At 44.5% G+C, this 26,179-nt stretch overlaps 1 protein-coding gene across 1 annotated transcript in view; it reads left to right on the top strand.

Moving 5' to 3' along the window:
* Nucleotides 1-462: 462 nt before the first annotated feature.
* Nucleotides 463-26,179, top strand: part of CDHR1 (cadherin related family member 1) — a 56,862-nt gene continuing 31,145 nt past the window's right edge. Inside the window, exons 1-9 of the mRNA XM_077350558.1 lie at nucleotides 463-678; nucleotides 1,592-1,687; nucleotides 8,920-9,065; nucleotides 10,104-10,154; nucleotides 12,571-12,660; nucleotides 13,948-14,034; nucleotides 19,178-19,294; nucleotides 20,181-20,324; nucleotides 25,110-25,188. Coding sequence (XP_077206673.1) covers nucleotides 618-678; nucleotides 1,592-1,687; nucleotides 8,920-9,065; nucleotides 10,104-10,154; nucleotides 12,571-12,660; nucleotides 13,948-14,034; nucleotides 19,178-19,294; nucleotides 20,181-20,324; nucleotides 25,110-25,188 — 871 coding nt within the window. The 5' untranslated portion in view covers nucleotides 463-617. The remainder of the gene's footprint in view (nucleotides 679-1,591; nucleotides 1,688-8,919; nucleotides 9,066-10,103; nucleotides 10,155-12,570; nucleotides 12,661-13,947; nucleotides 14,035-19,177; nucleotides 19,295-20,180; nucleotides 20,325-25,109; nucleotides 25,189-26,179) is intronic.

Genomic DNA, 26,179 nt, shown 5'->3' on the forward strand with positions numbered 1-26,179 from the left:
GTGCTTTTCGTAAGAACCACTGCAAAATAAACCAGAATGGGGGAAGCATTCTCCAGATGAACTTGCAAGGAGATTGTTCTCTGTCACTTAATTATTCTGTATCACTTCATTTTTGAACAATGGTTGCATATACCATAAGCATCAGTTGGCAGTCTCCTTTTCCTCCCTCCCCCTTTACCACTAGGGAGAAAAGGGGGGATTGAAATGTGGAAAAGAAATATTTCAAGTCCCCTGTTTTGCCTTCCCGCCTCCAGATCCGGAGAATGCTTTGTTAAGGCGACATAAAGACAAGCACAAACAAGCGGTCCCAACAGAGAGACATACAGAGAGGGAGAGAGAGAGAGTCTGGTAGGTCCCTTTCAACCCTGGCTCAGAAATGAGTCCCACAGCTCCTCGCCAAGTCATTGGTCTAATTAGCTGGAAGGAAGGAGCGCCTTTCAGTTGCTCAGAAATTAAGACGTGTCATCCACTTAACATCTTAACATCTGTGCCTCCTGACTCTTCCCGCTGCACAGCTCGGAAGGACATTCCTAGCTGGGGCTTTCTGGCCCAAATATATATGCACAATTATTTCCCCCTCTAAGCAAGAAGAAAAAACTGGCCATTTCTTCAGTGGGATGAAGCATGCCTGGTATCTCCCCCCATCTTTATTCCTCAATTTGGTGAATATTTGCTTAGGTAAGTACCACAAACTCCCTCCTGAAAGACAAGAGTAGAATAGCCTTGACATTGTTAAAAGAATCCTGGCTAAAGTGTCGTGATCATTCTTTTTGGATAAACCTGTAAATTGTGACCCACTGTTGCTTTTCTCCTTTCTTGCCGATTGCATGCGTGCAGCTACAATAGACGGTTCTCTGACGCGTCGCCTGAGATTAGAATGGGAACTAATTTTATTTTATTTGTATTTTCTTTGAACTTTGCTGTTCTCTTTGCAGCAAGTAAGTAATTTGTTTCCTTACGGGCTTCTTGGTAGGTGTCCCTGAGAAGTCAGCATGCTTCCGAGTTGGTCCGGAATAATTGTGGCATTCCTAGGCAGTCGGAGATTTCCCCCAAAACGTTTCGCTTAGGGAACGTTTGTGTGTAGGCTTGAATGTGCAAGCGGGGTATTTCAGAGCTAGAAACTGTGCTTTCCCCTTAACACCTTTTCCTCCAGTGCAATCCTAAGAACTTTCCCCCGGGAGCAAATAGTTCTGTTACAGTGCGATCCTAAATATGTAGCATTATGCATTCTAAGTCAATTTAAACTAGTAGGCTTACAGGAATGTAAATGTTTCGAGTGGCGCTAATAGTGGCATTATGTTAGTGGGCATTTGCAAAGGTTAACGGGATGTTTCCGAGTGGGTTGCGAGAGTCTGTTTAATTCCTTGTGTTTGTGTATACACACACACACCCCTCTATGGCAATCTGGAATACACAGCTCAGGATCCCCTTAAGATGCCCATGAACTTTCTCAAAGATAAATGAGGGCAATGGGCATAATTGGATTTGTTATGAACTTGGATTGTTCCCAAAGGTAATAATTGGGGTGGGATTCCTTCGGGTTGTGTTCTAAGCTTTGCATTTCTCCCGAGTCCTCTTTTTCGATTTCTAGTTCCAGCCAATTACGCTCCCTATTTTTTTGACAATGGAGCCAGCAGCACCAACGGGAACATGGCACTTTTCAGCATTTCCGAAGACACGCCCACGGGTCAGTATAACCTCACTGTACTTTGTTGCAATATGCTGACAGTTACATTGCTAAGAACTCCTGGGGAGGGAGGGGGGAAACAGAGCCATAATCCTATTTTATAGAGATTGTCTACTCTGAATGCCTTTTCCTTGATGCTGTTATTCACCGAATGTCATCTGATGTGCAAGGTTCAATTAGCTGTGAAACATCCCACTATTCAGTGGGGTGGACATTGTTGTGTGCAGGCTTCATGAGAATCCAGATGTGTGTTTGTATCAACCCCTGCCTGTGCAGAATCCTGCTGCTTGTGGGACTGAGCCATTTTCTTCTTATTGTCACATATTTATGCCCCCCCTCGCCCAAGGAGTTTAGAACAGCATGCGTCGTTTTCTCCTCCTCCAGTTCATCCTCACAACCACCCTACAAGGTAGATTGAGCAGGGGGTTGGATTAGATGGCCTGAGGGGTCCCTTCCAACTCTGGGCTTCTCTGATTAGTTTCCAAGTATAGTCGTACTGGTCTGCAGTAGAGAAGATAGACAAGGAAGTGAGTGTTGACTTTCGAAAGCTTAGACCCCGAAAATTTTGTTGGTCTCAACTCAGTTCCTTTATTTACAGTCCTATGACCAGCAGTGTTGTTGGTCTCCAATTTAACTGGGCATAGAGGGGATAGCTGGTCCCAAGCAATGGAGTGAGTTTCACATTTGTGTAGAGATTTGAATCCAAGTCTCCCCAACCCAGGTTTATTTATTTGTGTATTTAGAATATTTCTATGCTGCCTGTTCAGAGTCCTGATTGAGGTTGTTTATATTAAATGTGTGGGTTCAAAGGAAGCCAGGACCACTGGGAAGTTCAATCAGCTATCAATTGTGACTCCAGCACGCTGGTACAAAACTGAACCGAAAACCTCACAACCAACCTCAAGTTATATACAAAAGCCCTACAATAGATCTTCCCACCAGCGCACACTTTAAACTAATTGGACCCAGAATTTGGGATCTAGATGTGCATTGGTCAATTACAGTGCAGGCTTGGATCCTGCCTCAGACTTCAGGCTTGGTCCTCGGCAGATCTACAGACACAACAGTTTACAATTAGAAACAACAATATTGACATGCAAGCCATTAAAGCATAGCCTGCATTTTTTAAAAAGAAAAAATATACACAAAACAGAAGGTCCCAAACATGCAGGTAAAATGAAACCCACAATTAATAGCCTGGGGAAAAAAGATTTTAGCCTGGCCCCTAAAATAAAGTAAAGCAGGCACCCAAAAAGCCTCAGGGAGGTTTTCCAAAGATAAGGGGCCACCACAGAAAATGTCCTTTCTCTAGTCCCCACCACCACCTTGCCCAAAGGCAGAGGCACAGAGAGCAGGGCTTGAGAGGCAAATCTTTACTGGTGGGCTGGGTAGTATGGAAGGAGATGGTTTGGTCAGTTGAAAGGTCAAATGTCCCCTCATCTCTGCAGCAGAGGGCACAACCAATATTTTCAAATGAAAAGTCACCAGTTTGGATGGATGAGGTGGGACAGTGGATAGTTCTGAAGGGTTAAACAACACATAACATTTTGGGAGTCAGGTCTGCTGCTCAGCCTAAGTGTTGCTCAGGGGATTTGTTCCCCCTCCCCTTGCCCAACAAGTAGAATTGCCCTTTCAAGGTTGAGAAATACCTGGAGATTTAGAGGGTGGAGTCTGGGGAGGGACTGAAGTACGGTACAGTGCCCCAAGGTCCACCTTCCAAAGTGGCCATTTTCTCCAGGGGAACTGACCTCTGGCACCTGGAGATCAGAGGTAATGGGGGAAGATCTCCAGGTGCCACTGGGAACTTGGCAACCTTACCAGCAAGGCCTTCACCCCCAAGAAATCAAGTCTTCTTTCCTTTGCATTGTTCATGCCAGCTATCTGAAGGCCACTCCTCCAACACTCTCTGGCTCTTTCGGTACAGGAAACTGCCCTGCTCCCTGTGGGCAGAACTATTTTAGATCCTGATGCTGCCCCAGATAGAAAGGAAGTTTCCAAACTATTAATGAGGTACTTTCCACTTGGCTGGGAAGTTCCCTCTAGTTGTGTACACTGTATGCTTAAGGTGGGGATTGGGGAAAGAGATTTGTATTCACAGCAAGGGCAATTTGATCACAGGAGTAGCCCATTGGCTCTAGAGATATTTCTGCCTGGGTCATGGCACAGGTACAAACAATGTGAAGTAAAATGCCAGACTGCCCTTCAGCAAGGCATGTTTCTAGACAGATATTTACCCTTCCTTTTAAGATGCCGATAGCTCAGTTTGCTGTAATTTGCTTTTTACATTTGGAAGAACATAATTTCCCTCTATTTAAGCCCTCAGAATCATAGGCCCTTGGGCTGAGGCCACAGCTTGGTGGCAGGGCATCAGCTTGGCATACATAAGGTCCCAGGTTCAGTCACTTGATGTTTCATAGCATCAGATAGTAAGTGATGTGAAAGGCCTCTGCCTGGGATCCTAGGGAGCCACTGTCTGTTAGAGTAGTCAGTATAGACCTTGATACACCAATGGTCTGACTCAGTTTAAGGGCAGGTTAATATGTCTAAATTAGACTAATGTTGTAATTCCATTTAGGGATGGTTGAACCATGAATCCGGTTCATATTGGTTTGTGAGTCATTTAAAGTTTAAACCCCCTGCTTTCTACTCCCCACAATATATTGCAGGGAGCAGAAAGCAGGGGTTTCCAAACAGCTGAATGGCAACTTTTTACAGGGAGCAGAAAGCAGTGTTTAAATGGCTTTGAGCTATTTAAACCAAGCAGCTGAGCAGTGGGGATCTCCCTGCCATTCAGCTGTTGTGGCAGCTGCACCACAATTTGTGGCAGTTCTTCAGTTTATTAAAACTGGTTCATGAACCACAAACTGGCCAAAATTCTTGATGAACTTTGGTTTGTCAGCCAGTTTGTGCCCATCCTTAGAACAGAAAGTACTGACCTTGATAGACCAATGGTCTGACTCAATTTTAAGGGCAGGTTAATATTCCTAAATTACACTGGTGTTGTAATTCCATTACTTGAAATTCTGTTGTGATGTTTGGCCTTAAAAGGCACAGAATGATAAATAAGGGGCAGAGCAGCTGGGAAAGCTTTCTCCCTGTAGCCATTTCCCAGAGAGAAATTGCCTTCCCTGCCCCTCCAAACTCATATTAGGGCTGTTAAGCCCTAATATATCTACCCACCCCCCTGGTCAGGGATAAAAGCAGTGGGGGAAGGGAAATTTTTTATTCGTGAAAAGGTTTGAAGGGATAAATTAACCCCACCCCTTCCACATCATCATAGCTCTAACCTATCACCCACAGCCTCAGCCTCTATGTCCTGTTGTTGGCTTTCCAAAGGAATTGGATGAGGCAGGATGCTGGAGTACATGGACCACTGGTCTTATCCAGCAGGACTGCCCTGATGTTCATATGAGGGGAAGGCCCCAGCCTCTATACCCTGTTGCTGGCCCTCCAGAGGAACTGGTTGTCCACAGTGTGAAATAGGATACCGGAGTAGATGGACCATTAGTCTGACCGGGCAGGGCTGTTCTGATGTTCTTGAGGGGAAGACCTCGGCCCCTATGCCCTGTTGTTAGTCTTCCAGAGAAACTGCTTGAGAAAGGATGCTGAACTACATGGACCACTGGTCTGATCCAGCAGGGCTCTTCTTATATTCTTATGAAGGGAAGCCCTCAGCCTGCTGTTGGCCCTCCATAGGAACTGTGTAACACATGATGCTGGAGTAGATGGATCACTGGTCTGATCTAACAGGGCTGTTCTTATGTTCTTAACCTTAATATGCTGAGGCTGTAAGTAGCTAGGTGACAGGAATAAGTTTCAGGGAGAACGAATTTCTTGACAGTAGCCATGGGAGATGGGTTCTTCTGTCCCTAGTGCCCATTGCAGTATGTGCTTTTGTGCAAACCCACAGAGAGAAGCTTTCAGAGTGGAAGCTTTTGATTCACATTTCTTTTAGGAGCAGGAGGAGGCAGAAATGCATGTGCAAGATTTTTTAATTGGTGTTAAGTCGGTGCTAGGAAGTGTCCCAGCAGTGTTAATGATATGCAGCGTTTGTGCTGAGAAGGGTGTAAAAATTATTGACGAGGCACTAAGGTAGTGATGTAGAAGAGGAGTCATAAAGTCTGCCAGGTTTGTTTGGCCTGTTATGTTCTAAGATCAACCCAACATGCAACTGGGAGGGGCTGGCTCAAGATCTTCACAGGCCTAAGTAGGGCAGCCATGGGGCAGTCACCAGTTGGGAGAAGGTGAGCCTGACTGGTGTTGCCGATCCCTCTGGCGCTTGGCTTCCCTCAGCATAATATTGTGCTCCATAGGGCCACCTGGGTGATGAAATGACCCTGTCACCCGGTGACACATCAGTTGCTACTTGGGGCATCAGCACAAGAGAAAATAGGATAGAGATCAGTGGATTACATGTGTGCAAGTTTGCATTGGCAAGGTTTAAATATGCAAAGGAGGAGCCAAGCTCTCGCAGTTTAAAGAATAAAACAGTTTTATTGAGAAGAGTAAAGAAGAGAGGAGAGAGAGAGAACGTTCTCATCCGTTCTCAACCTTTTTTGGGGGCCACAAGGGTTTTAGGAGCTCTTTTCAGGTTCCAGGCTCCTGTCAAACAAAGATATAGCACAACACAAACAGCCAGGAAGTCATTTATTATTGAACACCAAGGAAAATTAAACATTCTGACTTATTGGAAAAACCTTTAAAAGACTGTGTGAAATTAAAGTTTAAAACATTTGACCAAGAGAATGTGTGTTCATCTTTTTTCTTGAATGCATTCATTTAAGCACATGCAAAGGAACGCATTACGTGATTCTTTTCTTTTCCCTTAATGAAAGTCGAACCTGCTAGCAATTAATGACATCTTATGTGACAAAAAGGGAATTTCATCAGTTCAGTTACCAGGACCCTCCATGAACCCTTTGGGCTCCCCTTCTCACATTTTCCAGTCTGTGGCTCCCTTCAAATGTGCCAGGGCTTCCCGGGGGGCATATGGTCCCCATTGAGAATGACTGGTCTGACTGCTAGGCAGGGAAAGCATGCAGGAAATATACCCAAAGGAGCAGGAAGTCTCCAATTGAGCCAATCAGGAGGAGATTATTTGAAAATATCAGGAAGCTCTGGATCTAATATGCTAACTACACAACTCCTGCGATGCCCCTATAGGACAGTCTTCTTGTGCTGTTTAATTGTGCATACTACAGATCATGCATATTCCAACAATTTGGGACACTGCTGCTGTCTCCATAATTACTAAGGATCACCATTTTGTGTTCTCTTCGTACAACGCTGCTAAGAGGTCACTCGCTGGCACTGACATTAAAATGTGATCATTTCCGTACCAACATAATTTGGGAAGCTATAGCAAGGAGACCTTCCACCAACTTTGACCTTGCCCACCAGCACCTGAAATGCTGCTAGGAAGCAATGGAAGAGGAATTGGGGGGGTGGGGGTGTATGTGTGCTGGCAGTACCACTCTGACATCACATCTAGTGTCACTTTGAAGGGACATCATGGACATGCTAATGTTTTAAAAAATGCTCCCATTTTACCAGTTTTAAAAAATCAATCCTAGGATGGGTTTTATCAGGAAAGACATCGATATACTGGTTTGCCAGGCTCTACCCCCTTATTTCTCTCTGTTGTCGCTGACCTCAGTCTGCCAACCCTACCTAGAAGGTTTACAAGCACCATTTGTTATTGTTAGGTGCAAAGTCGTGTCCGACCCATCACGACCCCATGGACAATGATCCTCCAGGCCTTTTAAGTTTGCACCTACTGCTTCAGTGACTCCATCCAGCCACCTCATTCTCTGTCGTCCCCTTCTTCTTTTGCCCTCAATCGCTCCTAGCATTAGGCTCTTCTCCAGGGAGTCCTTCCTTCTCATGAGGTGGCCAAAGTAGTTGAGTTTCATCTTCAGGATCTGGCCTTCTAAGGAGCAGTCCGGGCTGATCTCCTCTAGGACTTGACCGGTTTGTTCGCCTTGCAGTCCAAGGGACTTGCAAGAGTCTTCTCCAGCACCAGAGTTCAAAAGCCTCAATTCTTTGATGCTCGGCCTTCCTTATGGTCCAACTTTCACAGCCATACATTGCAACTGGGAATACTATAGCCTTGCCTAAATGCACTTTTGTTGGCAGGGTGATGTCTCTGCTTTTTAGGATGCTGTCTAGATTTGCCATAGCTTTCCTTCCCAGGAGCAAGCGTCTTTTAATTTCCTTGCTGCAGTCCCCATCTGCAGTGATCTTGGAGCCCAGGAAAATAAAATCTGTCACTATCTCCATTTCTTCCCCATCTATTTGCCAGGAATTGAGAGGGCTGGATGCCATGATCTTTGTTTTCTTGATGTTGAGTTTCAAGTCACCTTTGGCACTCTCCTCCTTCACCCGCATCAACAGGCTCTTTAGTTCCTCTTCACCCGAAGAAGTCACGGCTTACAATCCAGTTTCTGCTTAACGATCTTTCTGCAGAGACCACATTGCGTGTAGCTGAATTTTTAATGGCTGTTTATCAAGCTAGAATTAAGATGTTTTAATCAGTTGATTTTACTGTATTTTAGTCTATAATATTAGCTTATTTTACTCTATTATAATTTTACCCTGCTTGGCTGTACTTGCCTCTTATTCTTATGCCAATAAAGGTTTATATATATATATATAGTTCTTCTTCACTTTCTGCCATTGAGGTTGTTGATATTTCTCCCTGCAATCTTGATCCCAATTTGTGACTCCTCTAATCCCGCCTTTCTCATGATGTGCTCCGCATACAAGTTAAAAAGGCAAGGTGAAACTATACAGCCTTGCCGAACCCCTTTCTCATACAAGCACCATACTGAGGCTCAAATCTCCTGATGTACACTTGATTCACTGGCTCTTATCCTTTCATGCATACAGATACTTGCATATATATTCAATGTATGTGCCTACAAATTACAAGCTTGGATCCTCTGACCATGCTCCACGGGTGCTTCTCTCTGGCTATAGTACCACTTGCTCCCTCCGCTGCCCATTCTTCTTTTGGCCCAACTGGACTCACACAAATGGAAGAATGGGTCCATAAGGTACCAATCTCTGCTGCAGCTGGAGTGAACACCTGCAGAACACAGTCATAGGATCCCAGCTTATAGATGCATGCTCTTATACATGACAAAATCTCTTTCTTAATAGATTAGACAGAGAGCAGAGTCACACCACCATCCATTCCCCCATGTTCTACAAGCATTTCCCTCTCTTTTCAGGTACACATGTTTATACACTCAATGGAACAGACCCAGAAGGAGATCCTGTAATGTATGGCATGAGTTTTGAAGCTGGATCTAGAAGCTACTTTGCTGTTGATGTATACTATGGGAACGTGACTCTGATTGAGGAGCTTGACCGCGAGGTATGGCCCAACAAGGATGAGCCAATTTCTATCATGGTGATTGGTCTGAAATGGAGTTTGCTAAGTGAAAAGGATTTCACTGGGTCAGATGTTGCTAATAAACATGAGCAGCCCTAGTAATCCCAAAGGGGGAAAATGAGTTGTATTTCCAAGATGAATTCTTTATACGTCAAACCCATCCCCAGTGGTTCAGGGAAGCAGCTTCAAAACAAGAGAGGTTCTGAATAACTTATCAAATTTGCTTCCTGGGAAGGCTTCTTCACATGAAACTCTCTTACATTTATATATGTGTGTATGTGTATGTGTATATATGTATGTATATGCATATGTATATGTGTGTATGTGTATATGTTTGTGTGTATGTATATGTACAATTTACAATTTAATTTCCAGATGGCCCCTCCCTGCAAGTGGACTCAGAGCAGTTCACAACAGTTGGATGTTTAAAACTATTAACAATAAAAACAGAATTAAATCACTGTAAAATTATTTAAGACTCTGCCATTCTGCTCCTGCTACTGTCTAACTGATAATTTTCTGTTGTTTTTAGTGGTAAGATGTTCCCTGTAGGAGGAGGGGAACTAGGGGGAAGGATATGGAAAGGAGTCTCACAGTACTCCTAAGCCGCTCTGGCCTCAACCATAAGCTTGATGGAAGAGTGCCATTTTACAGGCTCTGCAGGACTTTGACAGCTCTGCCAGGGCCCGGATCTCCATTGGCAACTCATTCCATCAGGCAGGATCCAAGACCAAGAAGGCCCCGGATATGGCTGAAGCCAGCCAGATCTCTCTGGGGCCAGGGATCACCAGCAAGTTAGTATTTGCCGAGTATATTCCTCCTTGGGGGAATATATTGGGAAAAGTGGTCCCTCAGATAAGCCAGCTCCAGACCACATAAGGCCTTAACCACCGCTTACTTAACCGTAAGATAAATATAAAGCAACCGAGAGTTTCAGAAAGTATTTGTTCCCTCCCCCCCCAAGGTCAGCGTATTTCTAGTGCCCTTGCCACAAACAGTTTACTTGTTCATTTGTTCCAGAGAGAAGATGAGATTGAAATTGTAGTCAGCATTTCAGATGGCTTAAGTAAAGTAAGTACTTTCAACAGAAAATAAAATTTCCTTACCGATTCCGATTCAGGCTGTATATTATGCAATTAAAATGATCCCCTTAGAGCCTTCTTCTAGCTGCCCATTCAATTTCATGAATGCTTATTTGCAAGAGACTGCATGATGATGAATGGCTCCTAGATTAGTAAAACAGAAATGAAAAGGCATCTTTAAGGCTGACCAGGTTTACACTAACATAAACTTTCAGGGGTCAGAACCAGAACCCAGTGCCTCTGCTGCAACCCCCATCTGGGTTCTTGAAAGTCACTCTCTCACCAAGAATCCAGGAGTAATTTGGCACCAAGTATCTAACTTCCAAGTAGACATTGGCTATATAAATCCTTTCTGTATTTCCATGGGGAGAGTCCTTAGCTCAGTGGTAGAATGCATACTTTGCATACAAGAGATCACAGACTGAATATGTAACATGTCTAGTTAAAGGATCTCAATGGTCTAAATCGGTCTATGACAGATACAATGCCCATATATTTTTTCTTGTCTTTTTTTAAAGCCCTCAAATTAATAGTGCAGGGGAAACTGTAATGATTTATAAAACTAGGACTGGAGAGGTCTCTATGCTTGTGCCCTGAGTAGACAATTCTTACCATCATGACATGGAGTACTGACAAAGAATATGCTATTTTGTGGAAGCTGAATATTCTCATCCAAGTGTGAACTCAAGCAGCCATTGCTTTGGGCACTGAATATGTTTCCTCTCTTATACCAGTAGAACTTAAAGGTAAAGGTAAAGGTATCCCCTGTGCAAGCACCGAGTCATGTCTGACCCTTGGGGTGACGCCCTCCAGCGTTTTCATGGCAGACTCAATACGGGGTGGTTTGCCAGTGCCTTCCCCAGTCATTACCGTTTACCCCCCAGCAAGCTGGGTACTCATTTTACCGACCTCGGAAGGATGGAAGGCTGAGTCAACCTTGAGCCAGCTGCTGGGATTGAACTCCCAACCTCATGGGCAAAGTTTTCAGACGGCTGCCTTACCACTCTGCACCACAAGAGGCTCTCAGTAGAACTTAGGATGATCCAATTAAATTGACTAGCAATAGCTTCAGGCCATTTTTTAAAAAGAACTTCTTTGCATAGCGCATAACAAAATCATGGAATTTTCTGCTACAAATTGTGGGAACAGCCGATATTAGCTAAATGGCTGTTGTAGAGGTCTAGACAAATCCATGGGAGACACGTCCCGTGAAGAGGTGGGTCCTGGATGGTGACAGCTAGCCAGACACCTCTGAATACAGCTGCAGGGGAAAACTGCTGTTGTGTTTAGGTTGCCAGTTTTGGGTTGGGAAATACCTGGGGAAATTGGGAGTGGAGACAAGAGTTGGCAGGATTTGGGGTTGGGAGGGATGTGGGGTTTAGTCTGGACATGAGCTATAATTACAGGGGATCCCCAGACCCCATCTGGCATACTTAGTTGCCTTCAAGCATTGAATCTCCACTTTCCAGTGTCCTGGTTGCCATCAGAGAGTGCAAATTTAGGAACCTGGACTATATGGATCCTTGGTCTGGTCCTGATTCTTACACTCTTTGGTCAACCAAACCTGGACCATTCCAGTCAGCAACATTTGGAAGCCTTCCTTCAGCCTAAGGGGACTTCCTCTAATTTAAATGACTCCTCAGTCAGAGGAGGAGTCACTGAAGACTGAAGAAGGCCACTGGAAACGAATACTGCCAGCCCTCGTCCACTGACATTTGTTTTTTTAAAAGACAAGATTCCCATGTGCTAAATCCACTGTGCTAATTATTTTCAAACAATTTTTTATTATATTTTACTATCTATAGTCATCATGCGTGATCCAAGGCCATTTTTAGGAGAGTGACTGTGACTGGCAATTTTGATTTTATAGTTTCTAAAAATATTTTAGTTAATTTTGGCACTAGGAGCTGGCCCAGTTCCTCTGGGCCTGCAAAATGGAGCCCTTCTTCCAAGCATTCAGTTGGGGCTAGTGAGCTAACAGCATCCACTGGGCCCTCCAGAACCCCCCACCTATCAGATATGCCCACTGGGCACACCATGGGGCAGTTTCAATCTGGCCAGTCTGCTGGGTTATGGTCAAAATGTTAAATGGTTTAAACAGCTAATGATTAAATGTTAATTGTTGTTGATGTTGATGCAGTTACTGAGCTTGTGTTGTTTCTGTCATATGGGGTTCATGCTCTCTGCGAACTGCCCGGAGCCTCAAGGGAGGCTGGTATAAAAATGTAATCAATAAATAATTAAATAAATGATGTCTCTTGCCTTGAAAACCCTAAAGAGTCATCATAAGCCAAGAGAGTCTTGGCTTCACTTTCTACCACAGAATTAGGATACCAGTAGGACACAAATAACTCTTGGGTCTTTATATATTTGCCTGTTTCAAATATCCGTGTGCTTCATTTCAGGTAGCGGAGAAAGTCAGAATATTTGTAACAGATGCCAATGATGAGTGCCCAGAATTTCTCAACACACCTTACATAGTCCACATCCTGGAGGTTGGTGACTCTTCTCTCAGTCTTTGGATTAAAAGTGGATGGAGAGCTGATTGGGCGTGGGCACACCACATAGCTGAGGGACATGGTGGTCATATCATCATGGACTTGGCTTCTATTGTAATCTTGGAGTCAAGTGGTTGCAAAAGCCTGCTTCCTGGGTTTTGGATGAGTCACGCCAGAGTCTCGATAGGGCTGGCCCACCCCTAGGAAATGGAAGCTGCACATGTTATGTGAAAATGAGTCCCCATAACCCGGGTCAAGGGAGGCATGCTGTCCTTGAACCTAGTCCTGAAACACAAGCTGCTAAGGAGACATTAGAACTGCACAGAGCTTGCTCAGGTTTAGATTTAGGCTGGGAGTTTCCATGGCCTTGTGCTTCTAGGATAACTCCATCTGTGTGTGGTCCTTCATTAGCCTGGGCAAGGCTCCTTCATGCTAGGATTCAATCATATTCCGCTAACAGCCACCCACATGCTGCTGGTGAACTATAAGCTTTTTATTTCATTTCTTTTTTTAAACCCTCACATGTCTGCTTCTTCTTCTGTTTATCCTTTCCTTTATTTTTAAAAAGGAAAAGATATCACAGTGAGGGGCAGTATATAAACTGAACAAACAAACAAGTTAAAAAATAGCTGCCAAATTGTTCCAGGGATTGGAAAGGAACAGTGTGCCGGTAACATTACAGGGATTAGCGAATCAGCTAGAGTTGTCCTGTGTCAATGTCTGGTTGAAATGTGCAGGCCCAGTTTTCTTCCGAGGAACTCAACTTCTGAGAAGAAAAGGTTCATTCATAGTGAAAGCAGGATGGTGGCTTCCAAACAGCCCTGCTGCTTGACAAATCCCTCAAAAGTTAACATTCTTTATCATGGATTTCCTAATATGCCTTTCCCAAGTCCCAGATCATGCATGCCATAAACAACAGATATTTGGCTTTTTAATTCTTTCATAAACTTCCATTTCTTTCCTTTTGCATCTTGAAGCAATCTCTGTCTTATCCCTCTTTTACCTTTTCTCTCACTTGTGACCTTCCCAATTTATTCTGTACTTCTGTTCTCTGAATCACTTCTTATCTCCTTTCCTTTCTCACTCTTTTCCTGAAACTATAATCACACATTATCTATCATCACACATTATAGCTGTCACCCCCCCACTGCGCTCTTGTCACTCAAGTGAGGTGTAACACCTGTGAGGTGTCATAATTTCAAGGAGAAATTATTTCAATCACTGAAGTCAAGAAATCTGTGCCTTCAGAAGGACCCTGAGCCTACTTCTTGTTTGGATTCACAGAATACTCCTGCAGGAAGCAGCATCTTCAAAGTTCAAGCCCTGGACAGAGACACAGGATCTGGGGGAAGCATTACCTTCTTTCTGCAGGTAAACGTTGTCTGATTTGTTCAGAAATGGCAAGAAAAAGAAAAGAAAGGTGCAGGTTAATGGGGCTATGAGCCTTGTGGTAGCAATAACATTTCTCCTCACAGAAGCTGTTGCATCCTCTGGTCATGAGCGCCAGAAGGGGGAGCTTCTGGTGTTTCCCAGGCCCTGCAAAATGGAGCTCTTCCACCAGGTCTATGGTTGAGGCCAGCAGAACAAGGAAGATCTGTATAGCCAGGATAGAGCAGTATGAATGGCAGCTTGTGGGTTCCATCTGCACCCCTCCTCCCACCCTCTTCTATGAGATTTTTATTGGGGGAATGAATAGGGGTTCGAGTTAGTTTTTTCCACTATATCTCCTTTTTTGTTATTGTGATTAGTTGGATCTGTGTTATGTTTTTATGCCTGGGGGGTTTAATGGAGGTTTTACTTAACCTGCCAAAAGCCACTTGGGGGTGGCGGGTAATAAATTGAAATAATAATAAACTTAAGTTCAAGAAAACGTCCTTAATGTTCTGAGGAAATCAGTTCAGCCCAGTGCTGCATGGGATAAATGTTTAATAGCTTGGTGTTGTTTTCTTCTTATGCATTGTTATCATGCTGTTCCTCCAAAGAGACCATTGCAACATCCATTCTTCTGTGCTCCTTTGATATAGGTTTGTGACCACCCTGTGAGGCAAGTCAGGCTGAGAAAGTATGGCTGTCCTAATGTCACCCAGCAAGCTCCCCTTGCAAGCAGGAATTTGAATTTTTCAGTCAGAGTAGTTCAGCAGTGGAATAGGCTGACTTAAGGAGGTGGTGAGCTCCACTTCACTGACAGCCTTCAAGCAAAGGTTGGATATACACCTTTCTTGGATGCTTCAGGATGCTTTGGACTGACCCTGCGTTGTGCAGGGGGTTGGACTAGATGGCCTGTGTGGCCCCTTCCAACTCTATGATTCTATGATTCTATGAACCTGGGTGTTCCAGATCCGAATCCAGCACTGTAACCACTGCAGTACACTTCCCTACAAGTTAGATGGCTGGATTTCCCACACAGTACTTCCCCACCCCCCAGCTCTGTGCAGCCTATTTGGTTACACTGTTAACTTCAGATTCTGAAATGCAACGTGGAAACATAATGCTGCATCTCACAAAGTAGTTCTGAGAATGGATCAGAGAAAACAATTAAAGAGAAAGCTCTGAAGAGTACTTTCGTGTACTTTTATGTAAAGAGTACTTTTGTGGCTCTGCTATTTTCAATACTGTGAAAGTTATAGTGGATAGATGCATGTGAGGGACAGGGAGAAGAAACCTCAGGCCTCAGAGTCACACAGTAAAAAAGAGTGTAGAAGTTTTGATATTCTTCCTTTTAAAAAGAGAAACCTGAACTTCATTCCACTGTAATTTTAACTCTTCTGAGTGAGTGTTTATCCTATACCTTAATCATTTGCTCTCAGTATCCCATAGGGCTGCCAAGGGACAAACTCTGAAGAGGGCAGAGTTTGGGGGGAAAGTTCAGCTGGGGTGTCATGCCATGAAGTCCACCTGCTGAAGCTGCCATTTTCTCCAGGGGAACTGATCTTTGAGACATGGAGTTCAGTCATAATTCCAAGAGAACTCCAGGCCTCACCTGAAGTTTAGAAACCATTACTATTTTATGCCAATGAAGGGAAAAGGCCTCTGTCCATTGGGGGGCAGTTCAAAGGATCTAAAGCAGGGATAATCAACCTGTGGACCTCCAGATGTTCATGGACTACAATTCCTGTGAGCCCATGCCAGCGTTTGGGAATTGTAGTCCATGAACATCTGGAGGCCCACAGGTTGACTACCCCTGATCTAAAGGACAGTTTTCCTTATAAAGTCCAAAATTTGGCAAAAGTATCTATTAATAATGCTAACAGAACTTGTGTTAAAATGGAATAATAAAAATAATTTAAAAATCACCCTCACAGCCAAGTAATATTGATTTCCACCAAATGGGAGGTAAAAGTATTAATATAAACCAATTCCTTTCTGTGTTTGCTTTGCTCGCTAATCAGGAGGCTTCCTTTGGAAGCACTGATATTTAAGGAGGATTACATCTAATCATCTTAACGGGGAGGAAAAAATACTCAAAGGAGAGATGCCCTGAGCCAAGTATTGTGAACAGCCAAGGAGATTAAAAGAAATCTAGTGAGAGTCTGCAAATCACAGGGTATGTGGAACACATACCTGTTGTTAGGACTCCTTAGTCCTGGCCTCTCCCTCTTTGTCACAGGCACACACACGCAGACACAGATGCCCCCCCCCACTTCTCCTTCCCTCTCTCACCTCTCCTTCCTGGCCCTTCCCTCTCCCTCCCTCTCAGACAGACACATACACACACGTCTTTCTCCCCCACTCCCCCCTTGCCTTTCCAACCTACCTCTTATTCCTGAACCCCCCCCTCCCTCTCTACACAGAGATCCAGATATTTAGAAGGTGCCCATGTCTTCCTAGGAGATGTATCAGCTCAGACCTCACACTGGACATTTCTTTTCTGTCAAAACTCAGAAAGTTAACCTGTTGGACAGGAGACTTCTAGCCGGGTTGCTCTCTGAAGTGAAACTTAGAGGTGTGCATTTCAATATATCTAAGCTAAGATCAAATCCAAAATCAGTTGCTTTGGATTGGTTCAGGGATATCCCAAATAATCCAAAACATTCATGAAATTCCAGGAGTAATAAAACATTATTTCCAAAAACGTTGGGAGTATTTCGTGGAGAAGAAGGGAGAGAGAGGGGAAATGAACACCAGGTTGCAGCTGTCCCCTCAGGGCCATTTCCCCCCACAAAAAGACTTTCCCCCCACAGTGCAGGAAGGCAAGTTGACCATCACTGAAAGTAATGGACAGGGTCTAGCTCAGAGGTGGAACATCTGCTTGGCATGCGGAAAGTCCCAGGTTCATAAAGTTAAAAAGTTAATATGGACTATGGTGTAGAATAGATTATGCTATTTCAACAACTAGTCAATGGGCTTTGTCTGTGTTTTTAACTTTTTAACATTATGAGCTGTGGATAATATATTTGATTGTTTACATTTTGTGGACACCTAGCCCTTTGGGTCCTAACTACTTGTTGGTCCTAACTACTTGTTGGCTAGGTTTGCTGCTTTTTTTTTGTAACACTATCTCTTTTTTGGGTTTTTCCCTTCAATTCCCAGCATCCCTCATTAAATAATATGGCAGTAAGACCCTGGAGAGCCGCAGCCAGTCTGCGTAGACGGTACTGATTGCAAAGGACCAAGGGTCTTGTTCAATATAAGGAAGCTTCATGTGAATGTCCCTTTAAAATTTAAAGGGAAGTTGTACTGTGGAACAGCTTAGAGGGGGTGAAGGGCCTAGTCTGCACACATGAGATAATGCACTTTCAATGCACTTTAGAAGTAGATTTTCCTGTTCTGCACAGGAAAATCCAGCCGCGAAAGCACATTGAAAGTGCATTATCTATAGTATGCAGACTAGGCCCTGGCCAGAGACACTAACTCTCCATAGGAAACAATGGGTTTGAAGACCAGAGCGATAGAAAATAATGGCCCTTTAATATGTAATAGGGCATGCATGTCACCAAATGGCTGTTTGCTGGGCACTCTTCTTCTTCTTCTTCTTCTTCTTCTTCTTCTTCTTCTTCTTCTTCTTCTTCTTCTTCTTCTTCTTCTTCTTCTTCTTCTCTCTCTCTCTCTCTCTCAGCTCCTGGTATTTCTGGGAGAGAAGAGAGGTGAAAGGAATGGCACAAAACAATAATCCCAGAATTCCAGAATTAGAGAAAAATAGCCAAAATGTTATGCCAATACCAAGCCAATAACAACAGTCCCTCTTACTGACCTGAATCAAACAGTCCCTGAACTTTGGAATGATGCCATCCCCCCGTATCAAATCAAAATACAAAAATTGCTGAGGTGTCCACCTCTAGTGAAGTTTTTCAAAAGCACTGGACTAAGGCACCTGTAAAAGGTAATGCAGTCCAGAGGAAGGCCCCCATGGTCCTTAGATAGGTATCTGCAGGCACCTGTAAAAGGTAATGCAGTCCAGAGGAAGGCCCCCGTGGTCCTTAGACAGGCATCTGCAGAGCCTACCAGGTGATCTGCAAGGGAGTCAGACTGGCCATGTCACCTCATCTGCTTTTGTAGACTCCGCCATCCTGCACTTCTTCCTCCACCACAGCCATCTGCAGTGCAAAATGCAGGGGGGGGGGGGGACAAGAATTGCAGGAGCTGAATTCCCCCCAAACAGCAACCAAGCCAGACTTATTCCCTTGCTCTGTTATTAGTATGTTAAAGGAAAAAATAATATAAAGGAGAAAAAGTATTTGCCTTTTCAATGAAATTACTAGATTAAAAATATTTTTTTTCAATTAAAACGCCATTTGTGCTTTCCCATTAGACCAGGGGTAGTCAAACTACGGCCCTCCAGATGTCCATGGACTACAATTCCCAGAAGCCCCTGCCAGCATTCGCTGGCAGGGGCTTCTGGGAATTGTGGTCCATGGACATCTGGAGGGCCGCAGTTTGACTACCCCTGCATTAGACAGTGTGGAGGCTGCTGGTTCTTTTCATTTGGGTCTCTGTCCTGCCTAGGGTTGCTATCCTCCCCAGGTAGTAGCTAGAGACCTCCTGGGATTACACTTGATCTCCAGGTGACAGAGATAATTTCCCCTGGTGAAAATGGCTGCTTTGGAAAGTGGACTCTAGGGCCACCATGCCCCATTGAAGTCTCTCCCCTCCACAAGCCCTGCCCTCCTCAGGCTCCACCCCCAAATCTCCAGGCATTGCCAAACCAGAGTCGGCAACTATCGAATTGCCATACTGCATAGTTGTTGGGTTTTTTTCAAAGTAAAGTAATATCTAATTGGTACCTTCCAGCCAATGTATATATATGTGTAAAGAGAATGTGCATACAAGGAGGAGCAGGATTATGCTGGCTGGCTGTTCCCCCACTTCTAGGTACATATTCAACAAAGCTTAGGAAGATCATAGTTGGTCCATGTTCAAGTTCTTTCTAAAGTTTATGCTGAAGATGCATAGTGAAAAGAATGGGTCAGGGAGGGCAAGGAGGGATCCTTGCACATATTTGTATGATGTGCCCGTACAGCAGGTGCATGAAATCCTAACACCATAAGAAATCTTCACCTTCTTTCTCCCTGCCTAGAATGTCCACACAAATAAGTTTACAATAGATCGTCACAGTGGTGTCCTTCGCATCAAAGCAGGGATTGCGCTCGACTACGAAAAATCAAGAACTCATTTCGTTACTGTGGTGGCAAAGGTATGGTGTGTTTCCTCCTGTGTCTGTTTTCCAAACCAAAGGGAAGACAATGTATGTGGACCACAAAGGACCCATTTGCTGATGCCTGAAACTCTGTAAGATCTACCAAACCCAGAACAGATTGTGACATGGAATTTTTTCTCATTCCCAAACTGATGACACTTTTGGCCATATATCAAAGCAGTGGTCAAGAAGCTTTGCTTTGATTTCTCCAAGGGGTTATGTGGTCTGTATCCTCCAGCATTCTTGCCATGAAATACTGAAGGAACAGTATGCAGTTGCCAAATATATACAGTTTTCCCATAAAAGAGTGAGTGATTTCCTCGGGTGAGAATGGAGGCAAATGTTTGAATGCAATTTGAAAAAGATGGTGGTAACCACTGTTTCTAGTGATGGGGTGGGCAGTTTCTGTTTATCTGAAGCCATCTTCTGATTTCAAGGTGCTCTGGTTGATTTTGCCACACAGCCTCTCCCCTTCATTCCTGGTTACCATGGGGGGGGGGGCTATGGCTCAGTGGTGGAATATCTGCCTGGCATGCAGAAGGTGCCAGGTTCAGTTCCCAGCAGTTTTAGTTAAAGGAACCAGGCAGTCGGTGATGGGAAAGACCTCTGCCTGAGGCCCTGGAGAGCTACTGCCTCTCTGAGTAGACAATACTGACCTTGGTGGCTCCAGGGTCTGATTCAGTATTAGGCAGATTCATGTGTGTTTGTGAGCCCAAAAGTTCCTCAAAGTGAGTACACTTCACAACAAAGTCGCTGGGAATAGTTTGGTACGACATACAAATGTTCAAAGATATTTTGTAAAAGTTTTAAGATGTATTATGAAGGATTTGGCAAGGACTAGAGCATTTATCTCTGATGATTTTGGAACTGCTTTGCATCCTAGGATGGAGGTGGCAAACTACGTGGCAATTACAAGGTGTTTTCAGCCACAACCACCATCACCATCAATGTGGAAGATGTTCAGGACACTCCGCCTATGTTTGTGGGCACTCCATACTATGGATATGTCTATGAGGACACCGTGGTGGTGAGTATGGCTGTGGCCCTTTGAACGCTGTATACATTTTGCAAGCAAGAAATCAGAATTGGGATTCAAGGAGGCGTGGGGAAAAAAGTAAAGTTTAACAAAAAAGAGGCCAGAGATTCACTGGGGGCTGCCATTGATGCGGCGGCCAGGGCAGCAAGAGAAAGGAGGATGCCCGGGACCGTGCGGCAGTGAAGACGGGACTGGCACGGCGTAGGAGAGCCACACGGCATCCTTATTACGGCTCCACGTGCTCTTCAGCAGCCTCTTCTCTCGTGGCTGCCAAAGGGGATTTTCCCCACCTGACCTTCCCATAGTGAAGGGGCAAATGAGTTTGATACTAAGGAAAGGTTGCAATGTATGCTCAGACATTTGTATTGTTTTGAATTAATTGTATTGTCGCCTGGGTATTGCTTGGTATGCAGGCCAAAATGGTCTGAAGGTGGTGATGGGCTCCCTCTCCACTTTTATTGCCAATGTCAAAGAAGGTTTATTAGAATGGGTTTTGAACTCAGGGTTCTGAATGCCTAAACTGTAGTCATTGACTAATGCCTGTATACTAGTACTACTAAGGTAAAGGTAAAGGTATCCCCTGTGCAAGCACCGAGTCATGTCTGACCCTTGGGGTGATGCCCTCTAGCGTTTTCATGGCAGACTCAATATGGGGTGGTTTGCCAGTGCCTTCCCCAGTCATTACCGTTTTACCCCCCAGCAGCAAGCTGGGTACTCATTTTACCAACCTCGGAAGGATGGAAGGCTGAGTCAACCTTGAGCCGGCTGCTGGGATCAAACTTCCAAACTCATGGACAGACAACTTCAGACAGCATTTCTGCCACTTACCACTCTGCGCCACAAGAGACTCTTAACTAGTACTACTACCACCTAACAATTATGGTTGTTTGGGATTGACACAAGCACTGGAAACAATTAAGACTGAGGGAAATCTGTTTCAAATGGATTGCCTTGTTTTTTTCATGGAAGTTGGTTGTTTCCTATTGGTTTAAATTATATCTAGAATATTCATATATTCCAGATTGTTTAAATTCTGTATCCAATGGTCATGATTATGAATTCCAAATTTGAACGCTGGGGCTGATATGCATGATAATTAACCATGATATAGTAAGGGCCATTTCGCACGGCTTCAAAATAGCACAATGGTTGCTAATTGAAAACGCTACTAATTTGCCTTAACGCACGACGTCGCAGACAATCTGCAACACTCCTGAAACCAATCAGCAAAAAGCGCTTCGTTGTAGCGCTTTTAGGGGAATCCAGAAAAGTGGATTCACCCTCCGGATAGCGATACACTCCTGCAACCAATCTGCAACACTAGCGCTAAAGACCTGTGCGTTACCATTGTTGCGGGTTCTTCAAAGTCCCTCCTCCTGAGCCTGTCCTCCAAACTTCCGGCGAAGCGATCGCCATTTTTTTTTCTCCGAGCGAGCGGGGATAAACGCACCAGCGAGCCTCTTTCTGTTTAGAGGCTTCCCTGGCTTCAGTCCTTCACCTTTAGTCACTAAGCACAAACCACATAAAAGCCCGTTTGCTGAAATAAAGTCCCTTTATTTTTTACACATTAATTCAGCCGAAAATCGGGCCCGTGAGAGGGGGGGGGGTTTATCACTCGAGGCAGCGTGCCAACGATCATACAATCAAACGACAGCTCACATTAGGCAGCTGGATGGGTCTCTCCGTTGCAATGAATCTACCTAGATTCGTTGCTATGGGTCTGTTTTTTTTTTTAAAAAACCTTTCTTAAAGGGAAAGGGGCTGTTTGGGAGCATGCTAACGGCTGCCCATTGGCTGCTTGACGGCCAGGGGCGGGACGAGCTTGGCAATAGTGCTTCCTTTCTAGCGATTTCTGCCGAGACCGGAAGCCTGTGGGAAACGCTAAAAAACGCAACTGATTCCACTACAAAGGCAGGTATGCATAACGACGAATTCCACTATTTTAAATGGCGATTTTTCATTCCGCAAACAATTTGCAACAAAGATCCCCGTGCGTAAAGGCCCTGAGTGTAGAGCCTCTTGTAGCGCAGGGTGGTAAGGCAGCAGAAATGCTGTTTGAAGCTGTCTGCCCATGAGGCTGGGAGTTCAATCCCAGCAGCCGGCTCAAGGTTGACAGCCTTCCATCCTTCCGAGGTCGGTAAAATGAGTACCCAGCTTGCTGGGCGGTAAACGGTAATGACTTGGGGAAGAAGAAGAAGAAGAAGAGTTGGTTCTTATATGCCTCTTTTCCCTACCCGAAGGAGGCTCAAAGCAGCTTACAGTCGCCTTCCCATTCCTCTCCCCACAACAGACACCCTGTGAGGTGGGTGAGGCTGAGAGAGCGCTGATATCACTGCCCGGTCAGAACAGCTTTATCAGTGCTGTGGCGAGCCCAAGGTCACCCAGCTGGTTGCATGTGGGGGAGCGCAGAATCGAACCCGGCATGCCAGATTAGAAGTCCGCACTCCTAACCACTACACCAAACTGGCTCTCAGGCACTGGCAAACCACCCCGTATTGAGTCTGCCAAGAAAATGCTGGAGGGCGTCACCCCAAGGGTCAGACATGACTTGGTGCTTGCACAGGGGATACCTTTACCTTTACCTTTTTTATAGTAAGTGTGATCTTAAACGTTTAAAATAAGTATTAACAAAAACTGCACATGTAGGTCTCAAACTTCTGAAAATTGTCAGATGTAACTGAGAAGATCCATGAGATTGGTCAGGTTATGGAACTCATTTGCCAATGGGTGGTCATCTTGTTTCCTCACTCCTGGCTTTTCATTAGAAAGCGGACACCAAACTTTTTTGGCATATAGCTTCTGTTTTGTGTATTTGATTAGCCAACAAATCTACCTAAATACTGTCAAGTCACAACTGGCTCATGGAGACCCCAGCAAGGGGCTTTCGGGTCAAGTGAGAGGCAGAGGTGGTTTTCCATAACTTCCCTCTGCTGGGTCTTCCTTGATGTTCTCCCATTCAAGTACCGAACGGGCTAAGCATATGAGAACTGATGAGATTGGGCTGTACTGTGCTGCCTTCCCTCCCAATTTGATTAGCTTGCCTAGCTGATTTATGCACCGGTTGCTGGGGGGGGGGGTCTGTTTTGTTGGTCTTGCACTGTTGCATTTTAAGGCTGTCCTGGAGATCCATGTGCAAGAGCGGGAATTAATGTTTTAAATAAATAAATAGAAGGCAGAAATGTTCTGATTGGAGAGAGGTATTATGCATGCTTAACATTACGATCTGTGTACAAGCAGCCAAAAAGCCAAATAAAAGCCCTTCTAAAGTAAAAAAGCAAAGCTAACTTATTCTGTTGTTCATGATACTATACTATCAAAACAATCCCATTGGCTTCTAGTGTGTTTCGTGGGTGTAATGGTGATGATTGGTTGACATAGCCCTCTGCTGCCTGGTGGCAGTATGGGGGAAGGATTGGGTTTTTCTGCCATGTTGTTTTTAGTAATGCTTTGTATTGTTTTAATGGGGTTTTAATGGGATTTTATTGTTCTGGGGTTTTATGTTGACCCCCACCATGAGCTGGCTTCCTGGGATTGGCGGGTAAGAAATATAAATAACAACAATAATAATTAAAAATGGTGGTTTTACAAGTACCCCAGTCCTACTTAATGCTGTAATCAAACTGGACAGTGGTATGGTACATATGGTATATCTCACTGTAGTATTATCCTGGACAGAGATCTGAGTTAATCCTGAGATATATTGATGGACTACAATTATCCAGAGATGAAAACATTACCCAGAAATGAAACTATGTAATTCATTTTTTTTATCTCTATGGACTGTTGTGTGCTTTTCCATTCACACCAGTTATTTCCTCCTCTACAGTCCACCTTGTGCCACATTTATTTCATTGGCTTGAGAGTGCATTTCACAGCATCCCACTGTGGTAGTCTTGGTCTGAGGGCAGGAAAAACAGATTTTTAGGCATATCAGAGGTGTTTTTAATGCACTTTGTAAGCCTTGGCAATAAAAAGTTCCATAAAACTGTGACACACAATCATTTACCTTGTGGCGTTATTAGCCAGCAATCTGGAAATACCCATAATTATTAAGTATGTTGGGGTTTTTATGAAGCCCAGGACAGAAATCAAGGCTAGTTAAGCATTAACTACCTCTTCTATGAGATTCATAACTAAAAATATTAATGCATAATACTGATGGGGAAACTTCCATCTTTTGCTAGACTAAAGTGCAGTTCCCACTTTTAATATTATTTTCAAAACTCAAATTTATCTCTTCAGACATGCGGTTCTTTTCTGGAGAAAGCATTTTGGGTTTTGTTTGATTTTTGCTTTAATTTTGCACCACACTTAGCAATCTGAGGATTGTTTACAATAGCTGTTTTCAGATTCCTACCAATATTTATTTATTTATACATGGTCTTTTTCCTAAAATTATCTATACCCACCTTTCCTCTCTCCTTCCTTTTATCCTCACAACCACCTTAGGCCGGTCACTGAGAGCATGTGACAAGGCCTAAGGTCTTCCAGTGAGCTTCCGTGGCAGAATGGGGATTTGACCCCGGGTCTCCCAGTTCCTAGTCTGACACTGCATCGTGTCTTCATATCTTTAACTGATCATAGGAATTACTTCACAAATAACTCTTGGCATTCTAGCAATTTAATTCTCTGTTCCTTCCTCACATCCTGTTAAATTTCCCACAGTCTTATAAAGTGGAAGGGTGTTGCTGAATCTGACAGACTGGGATTATTATGTTTTCGTAGTTTTACCTGACTTTGCTACCTATATAATGACATCCCCCCTTTCCTTTCCAGAGCTCTGAGGTGATAACAGTGGCTGCTGTTGACGGAGACCGAGGGAAGCCTAACAGAATTCATTACGCTCTTCTGAATGGTAAGTGGACTCGGTTAGAAGGAAATGTTACTGGACTGACAAACCCAGCTGTGATTTCAAAATAATAGTTGGTTTGTTTAGTTGCATGTTTGTATCTCTGAAGCAGCCCACCATGCATAAAAGGGGAATTTAAGATGGGTTTTGTCCTGTTTAGAGTGAGGTAGGGATCTAATATGCCCACTTCCACTGGTTGGAGCCAGGGCCTCCCGAGGCCCCGGGACCTTCAGCAGATTCATACCCACACAGCGAAGTGCTCCGTGGGGGGCATGAGGAGGCAGGCGGCCCCAAAGGTAAGCAGGGTCCAAGCCGCATAAAGGCTGAAAGGTCAAAACCTTGAACTTGATCCAGAAGCAGATTGGCAGACAATGTGGTTGTTTCAATAGTGGCTGCACATGGGCCCTCCAGCAGGTCCTGGTAAGGACCCGTGCAGCCACATTCTGCACCAATTGCAATTTCCAGGTCAGGGACAAGGCTAAGCCTGCATAAAGAGAGTTGCAGAAATCTAGCCTGGAAGTGATCATTGCATGGATCACTGTGGACAGGTGTTCTGGGGACAAGTAGGGCGCTAGTAGCTTGGCTTGGCGTAGATGAAAAAAATGCTGTCTGAGCTACCTTAGTGATCTGAGCCTCCATGGATAGTGAGGTGTCAAAGATCACCCCCAAATTCCTGGCTTGTGGCACAGATGATAGTTGTACTCCATCCAGGCAGGGGAGTCGTGCTTCCTGGTCTTGCCCCTTCCTACCCAACCAGAGGACCTCCATCTTTGAGGAGTTGAGTTTCAGGCGACTCTTTCTGATCCATCCAGCTACAGCTTCCAAACAGCTGGCAAATGTTTCTGGGGTGAGTCCAACCATCCGTCCATCAGGAGATATAGCTGGGCGTCATCCACATATTGGTGACAACCCAGCCCATAACTCTGGACCAACTGGGCAAGATGTTGAATAAGGTGGGTGAGTGAATCGCCCCTTATGGCACAATGCACGGCAGTGC

The sequence above is a fragment of the Paroedura picta genome, chromosome 8 (genome assembly GCF_049243985.1).
Source record: "Paroedura picta isolate Pp20150507F chromosome 8, Ppicta_v3.0, whole genome shotgun sequence".
Classification (NCBI taxonomy): domain Eukaryota; kingdom Metazoa; phylum Chordata; class Lepidosauria; order Squamata; family Gekkonidae; genus Paroedura; species Paroedura picta.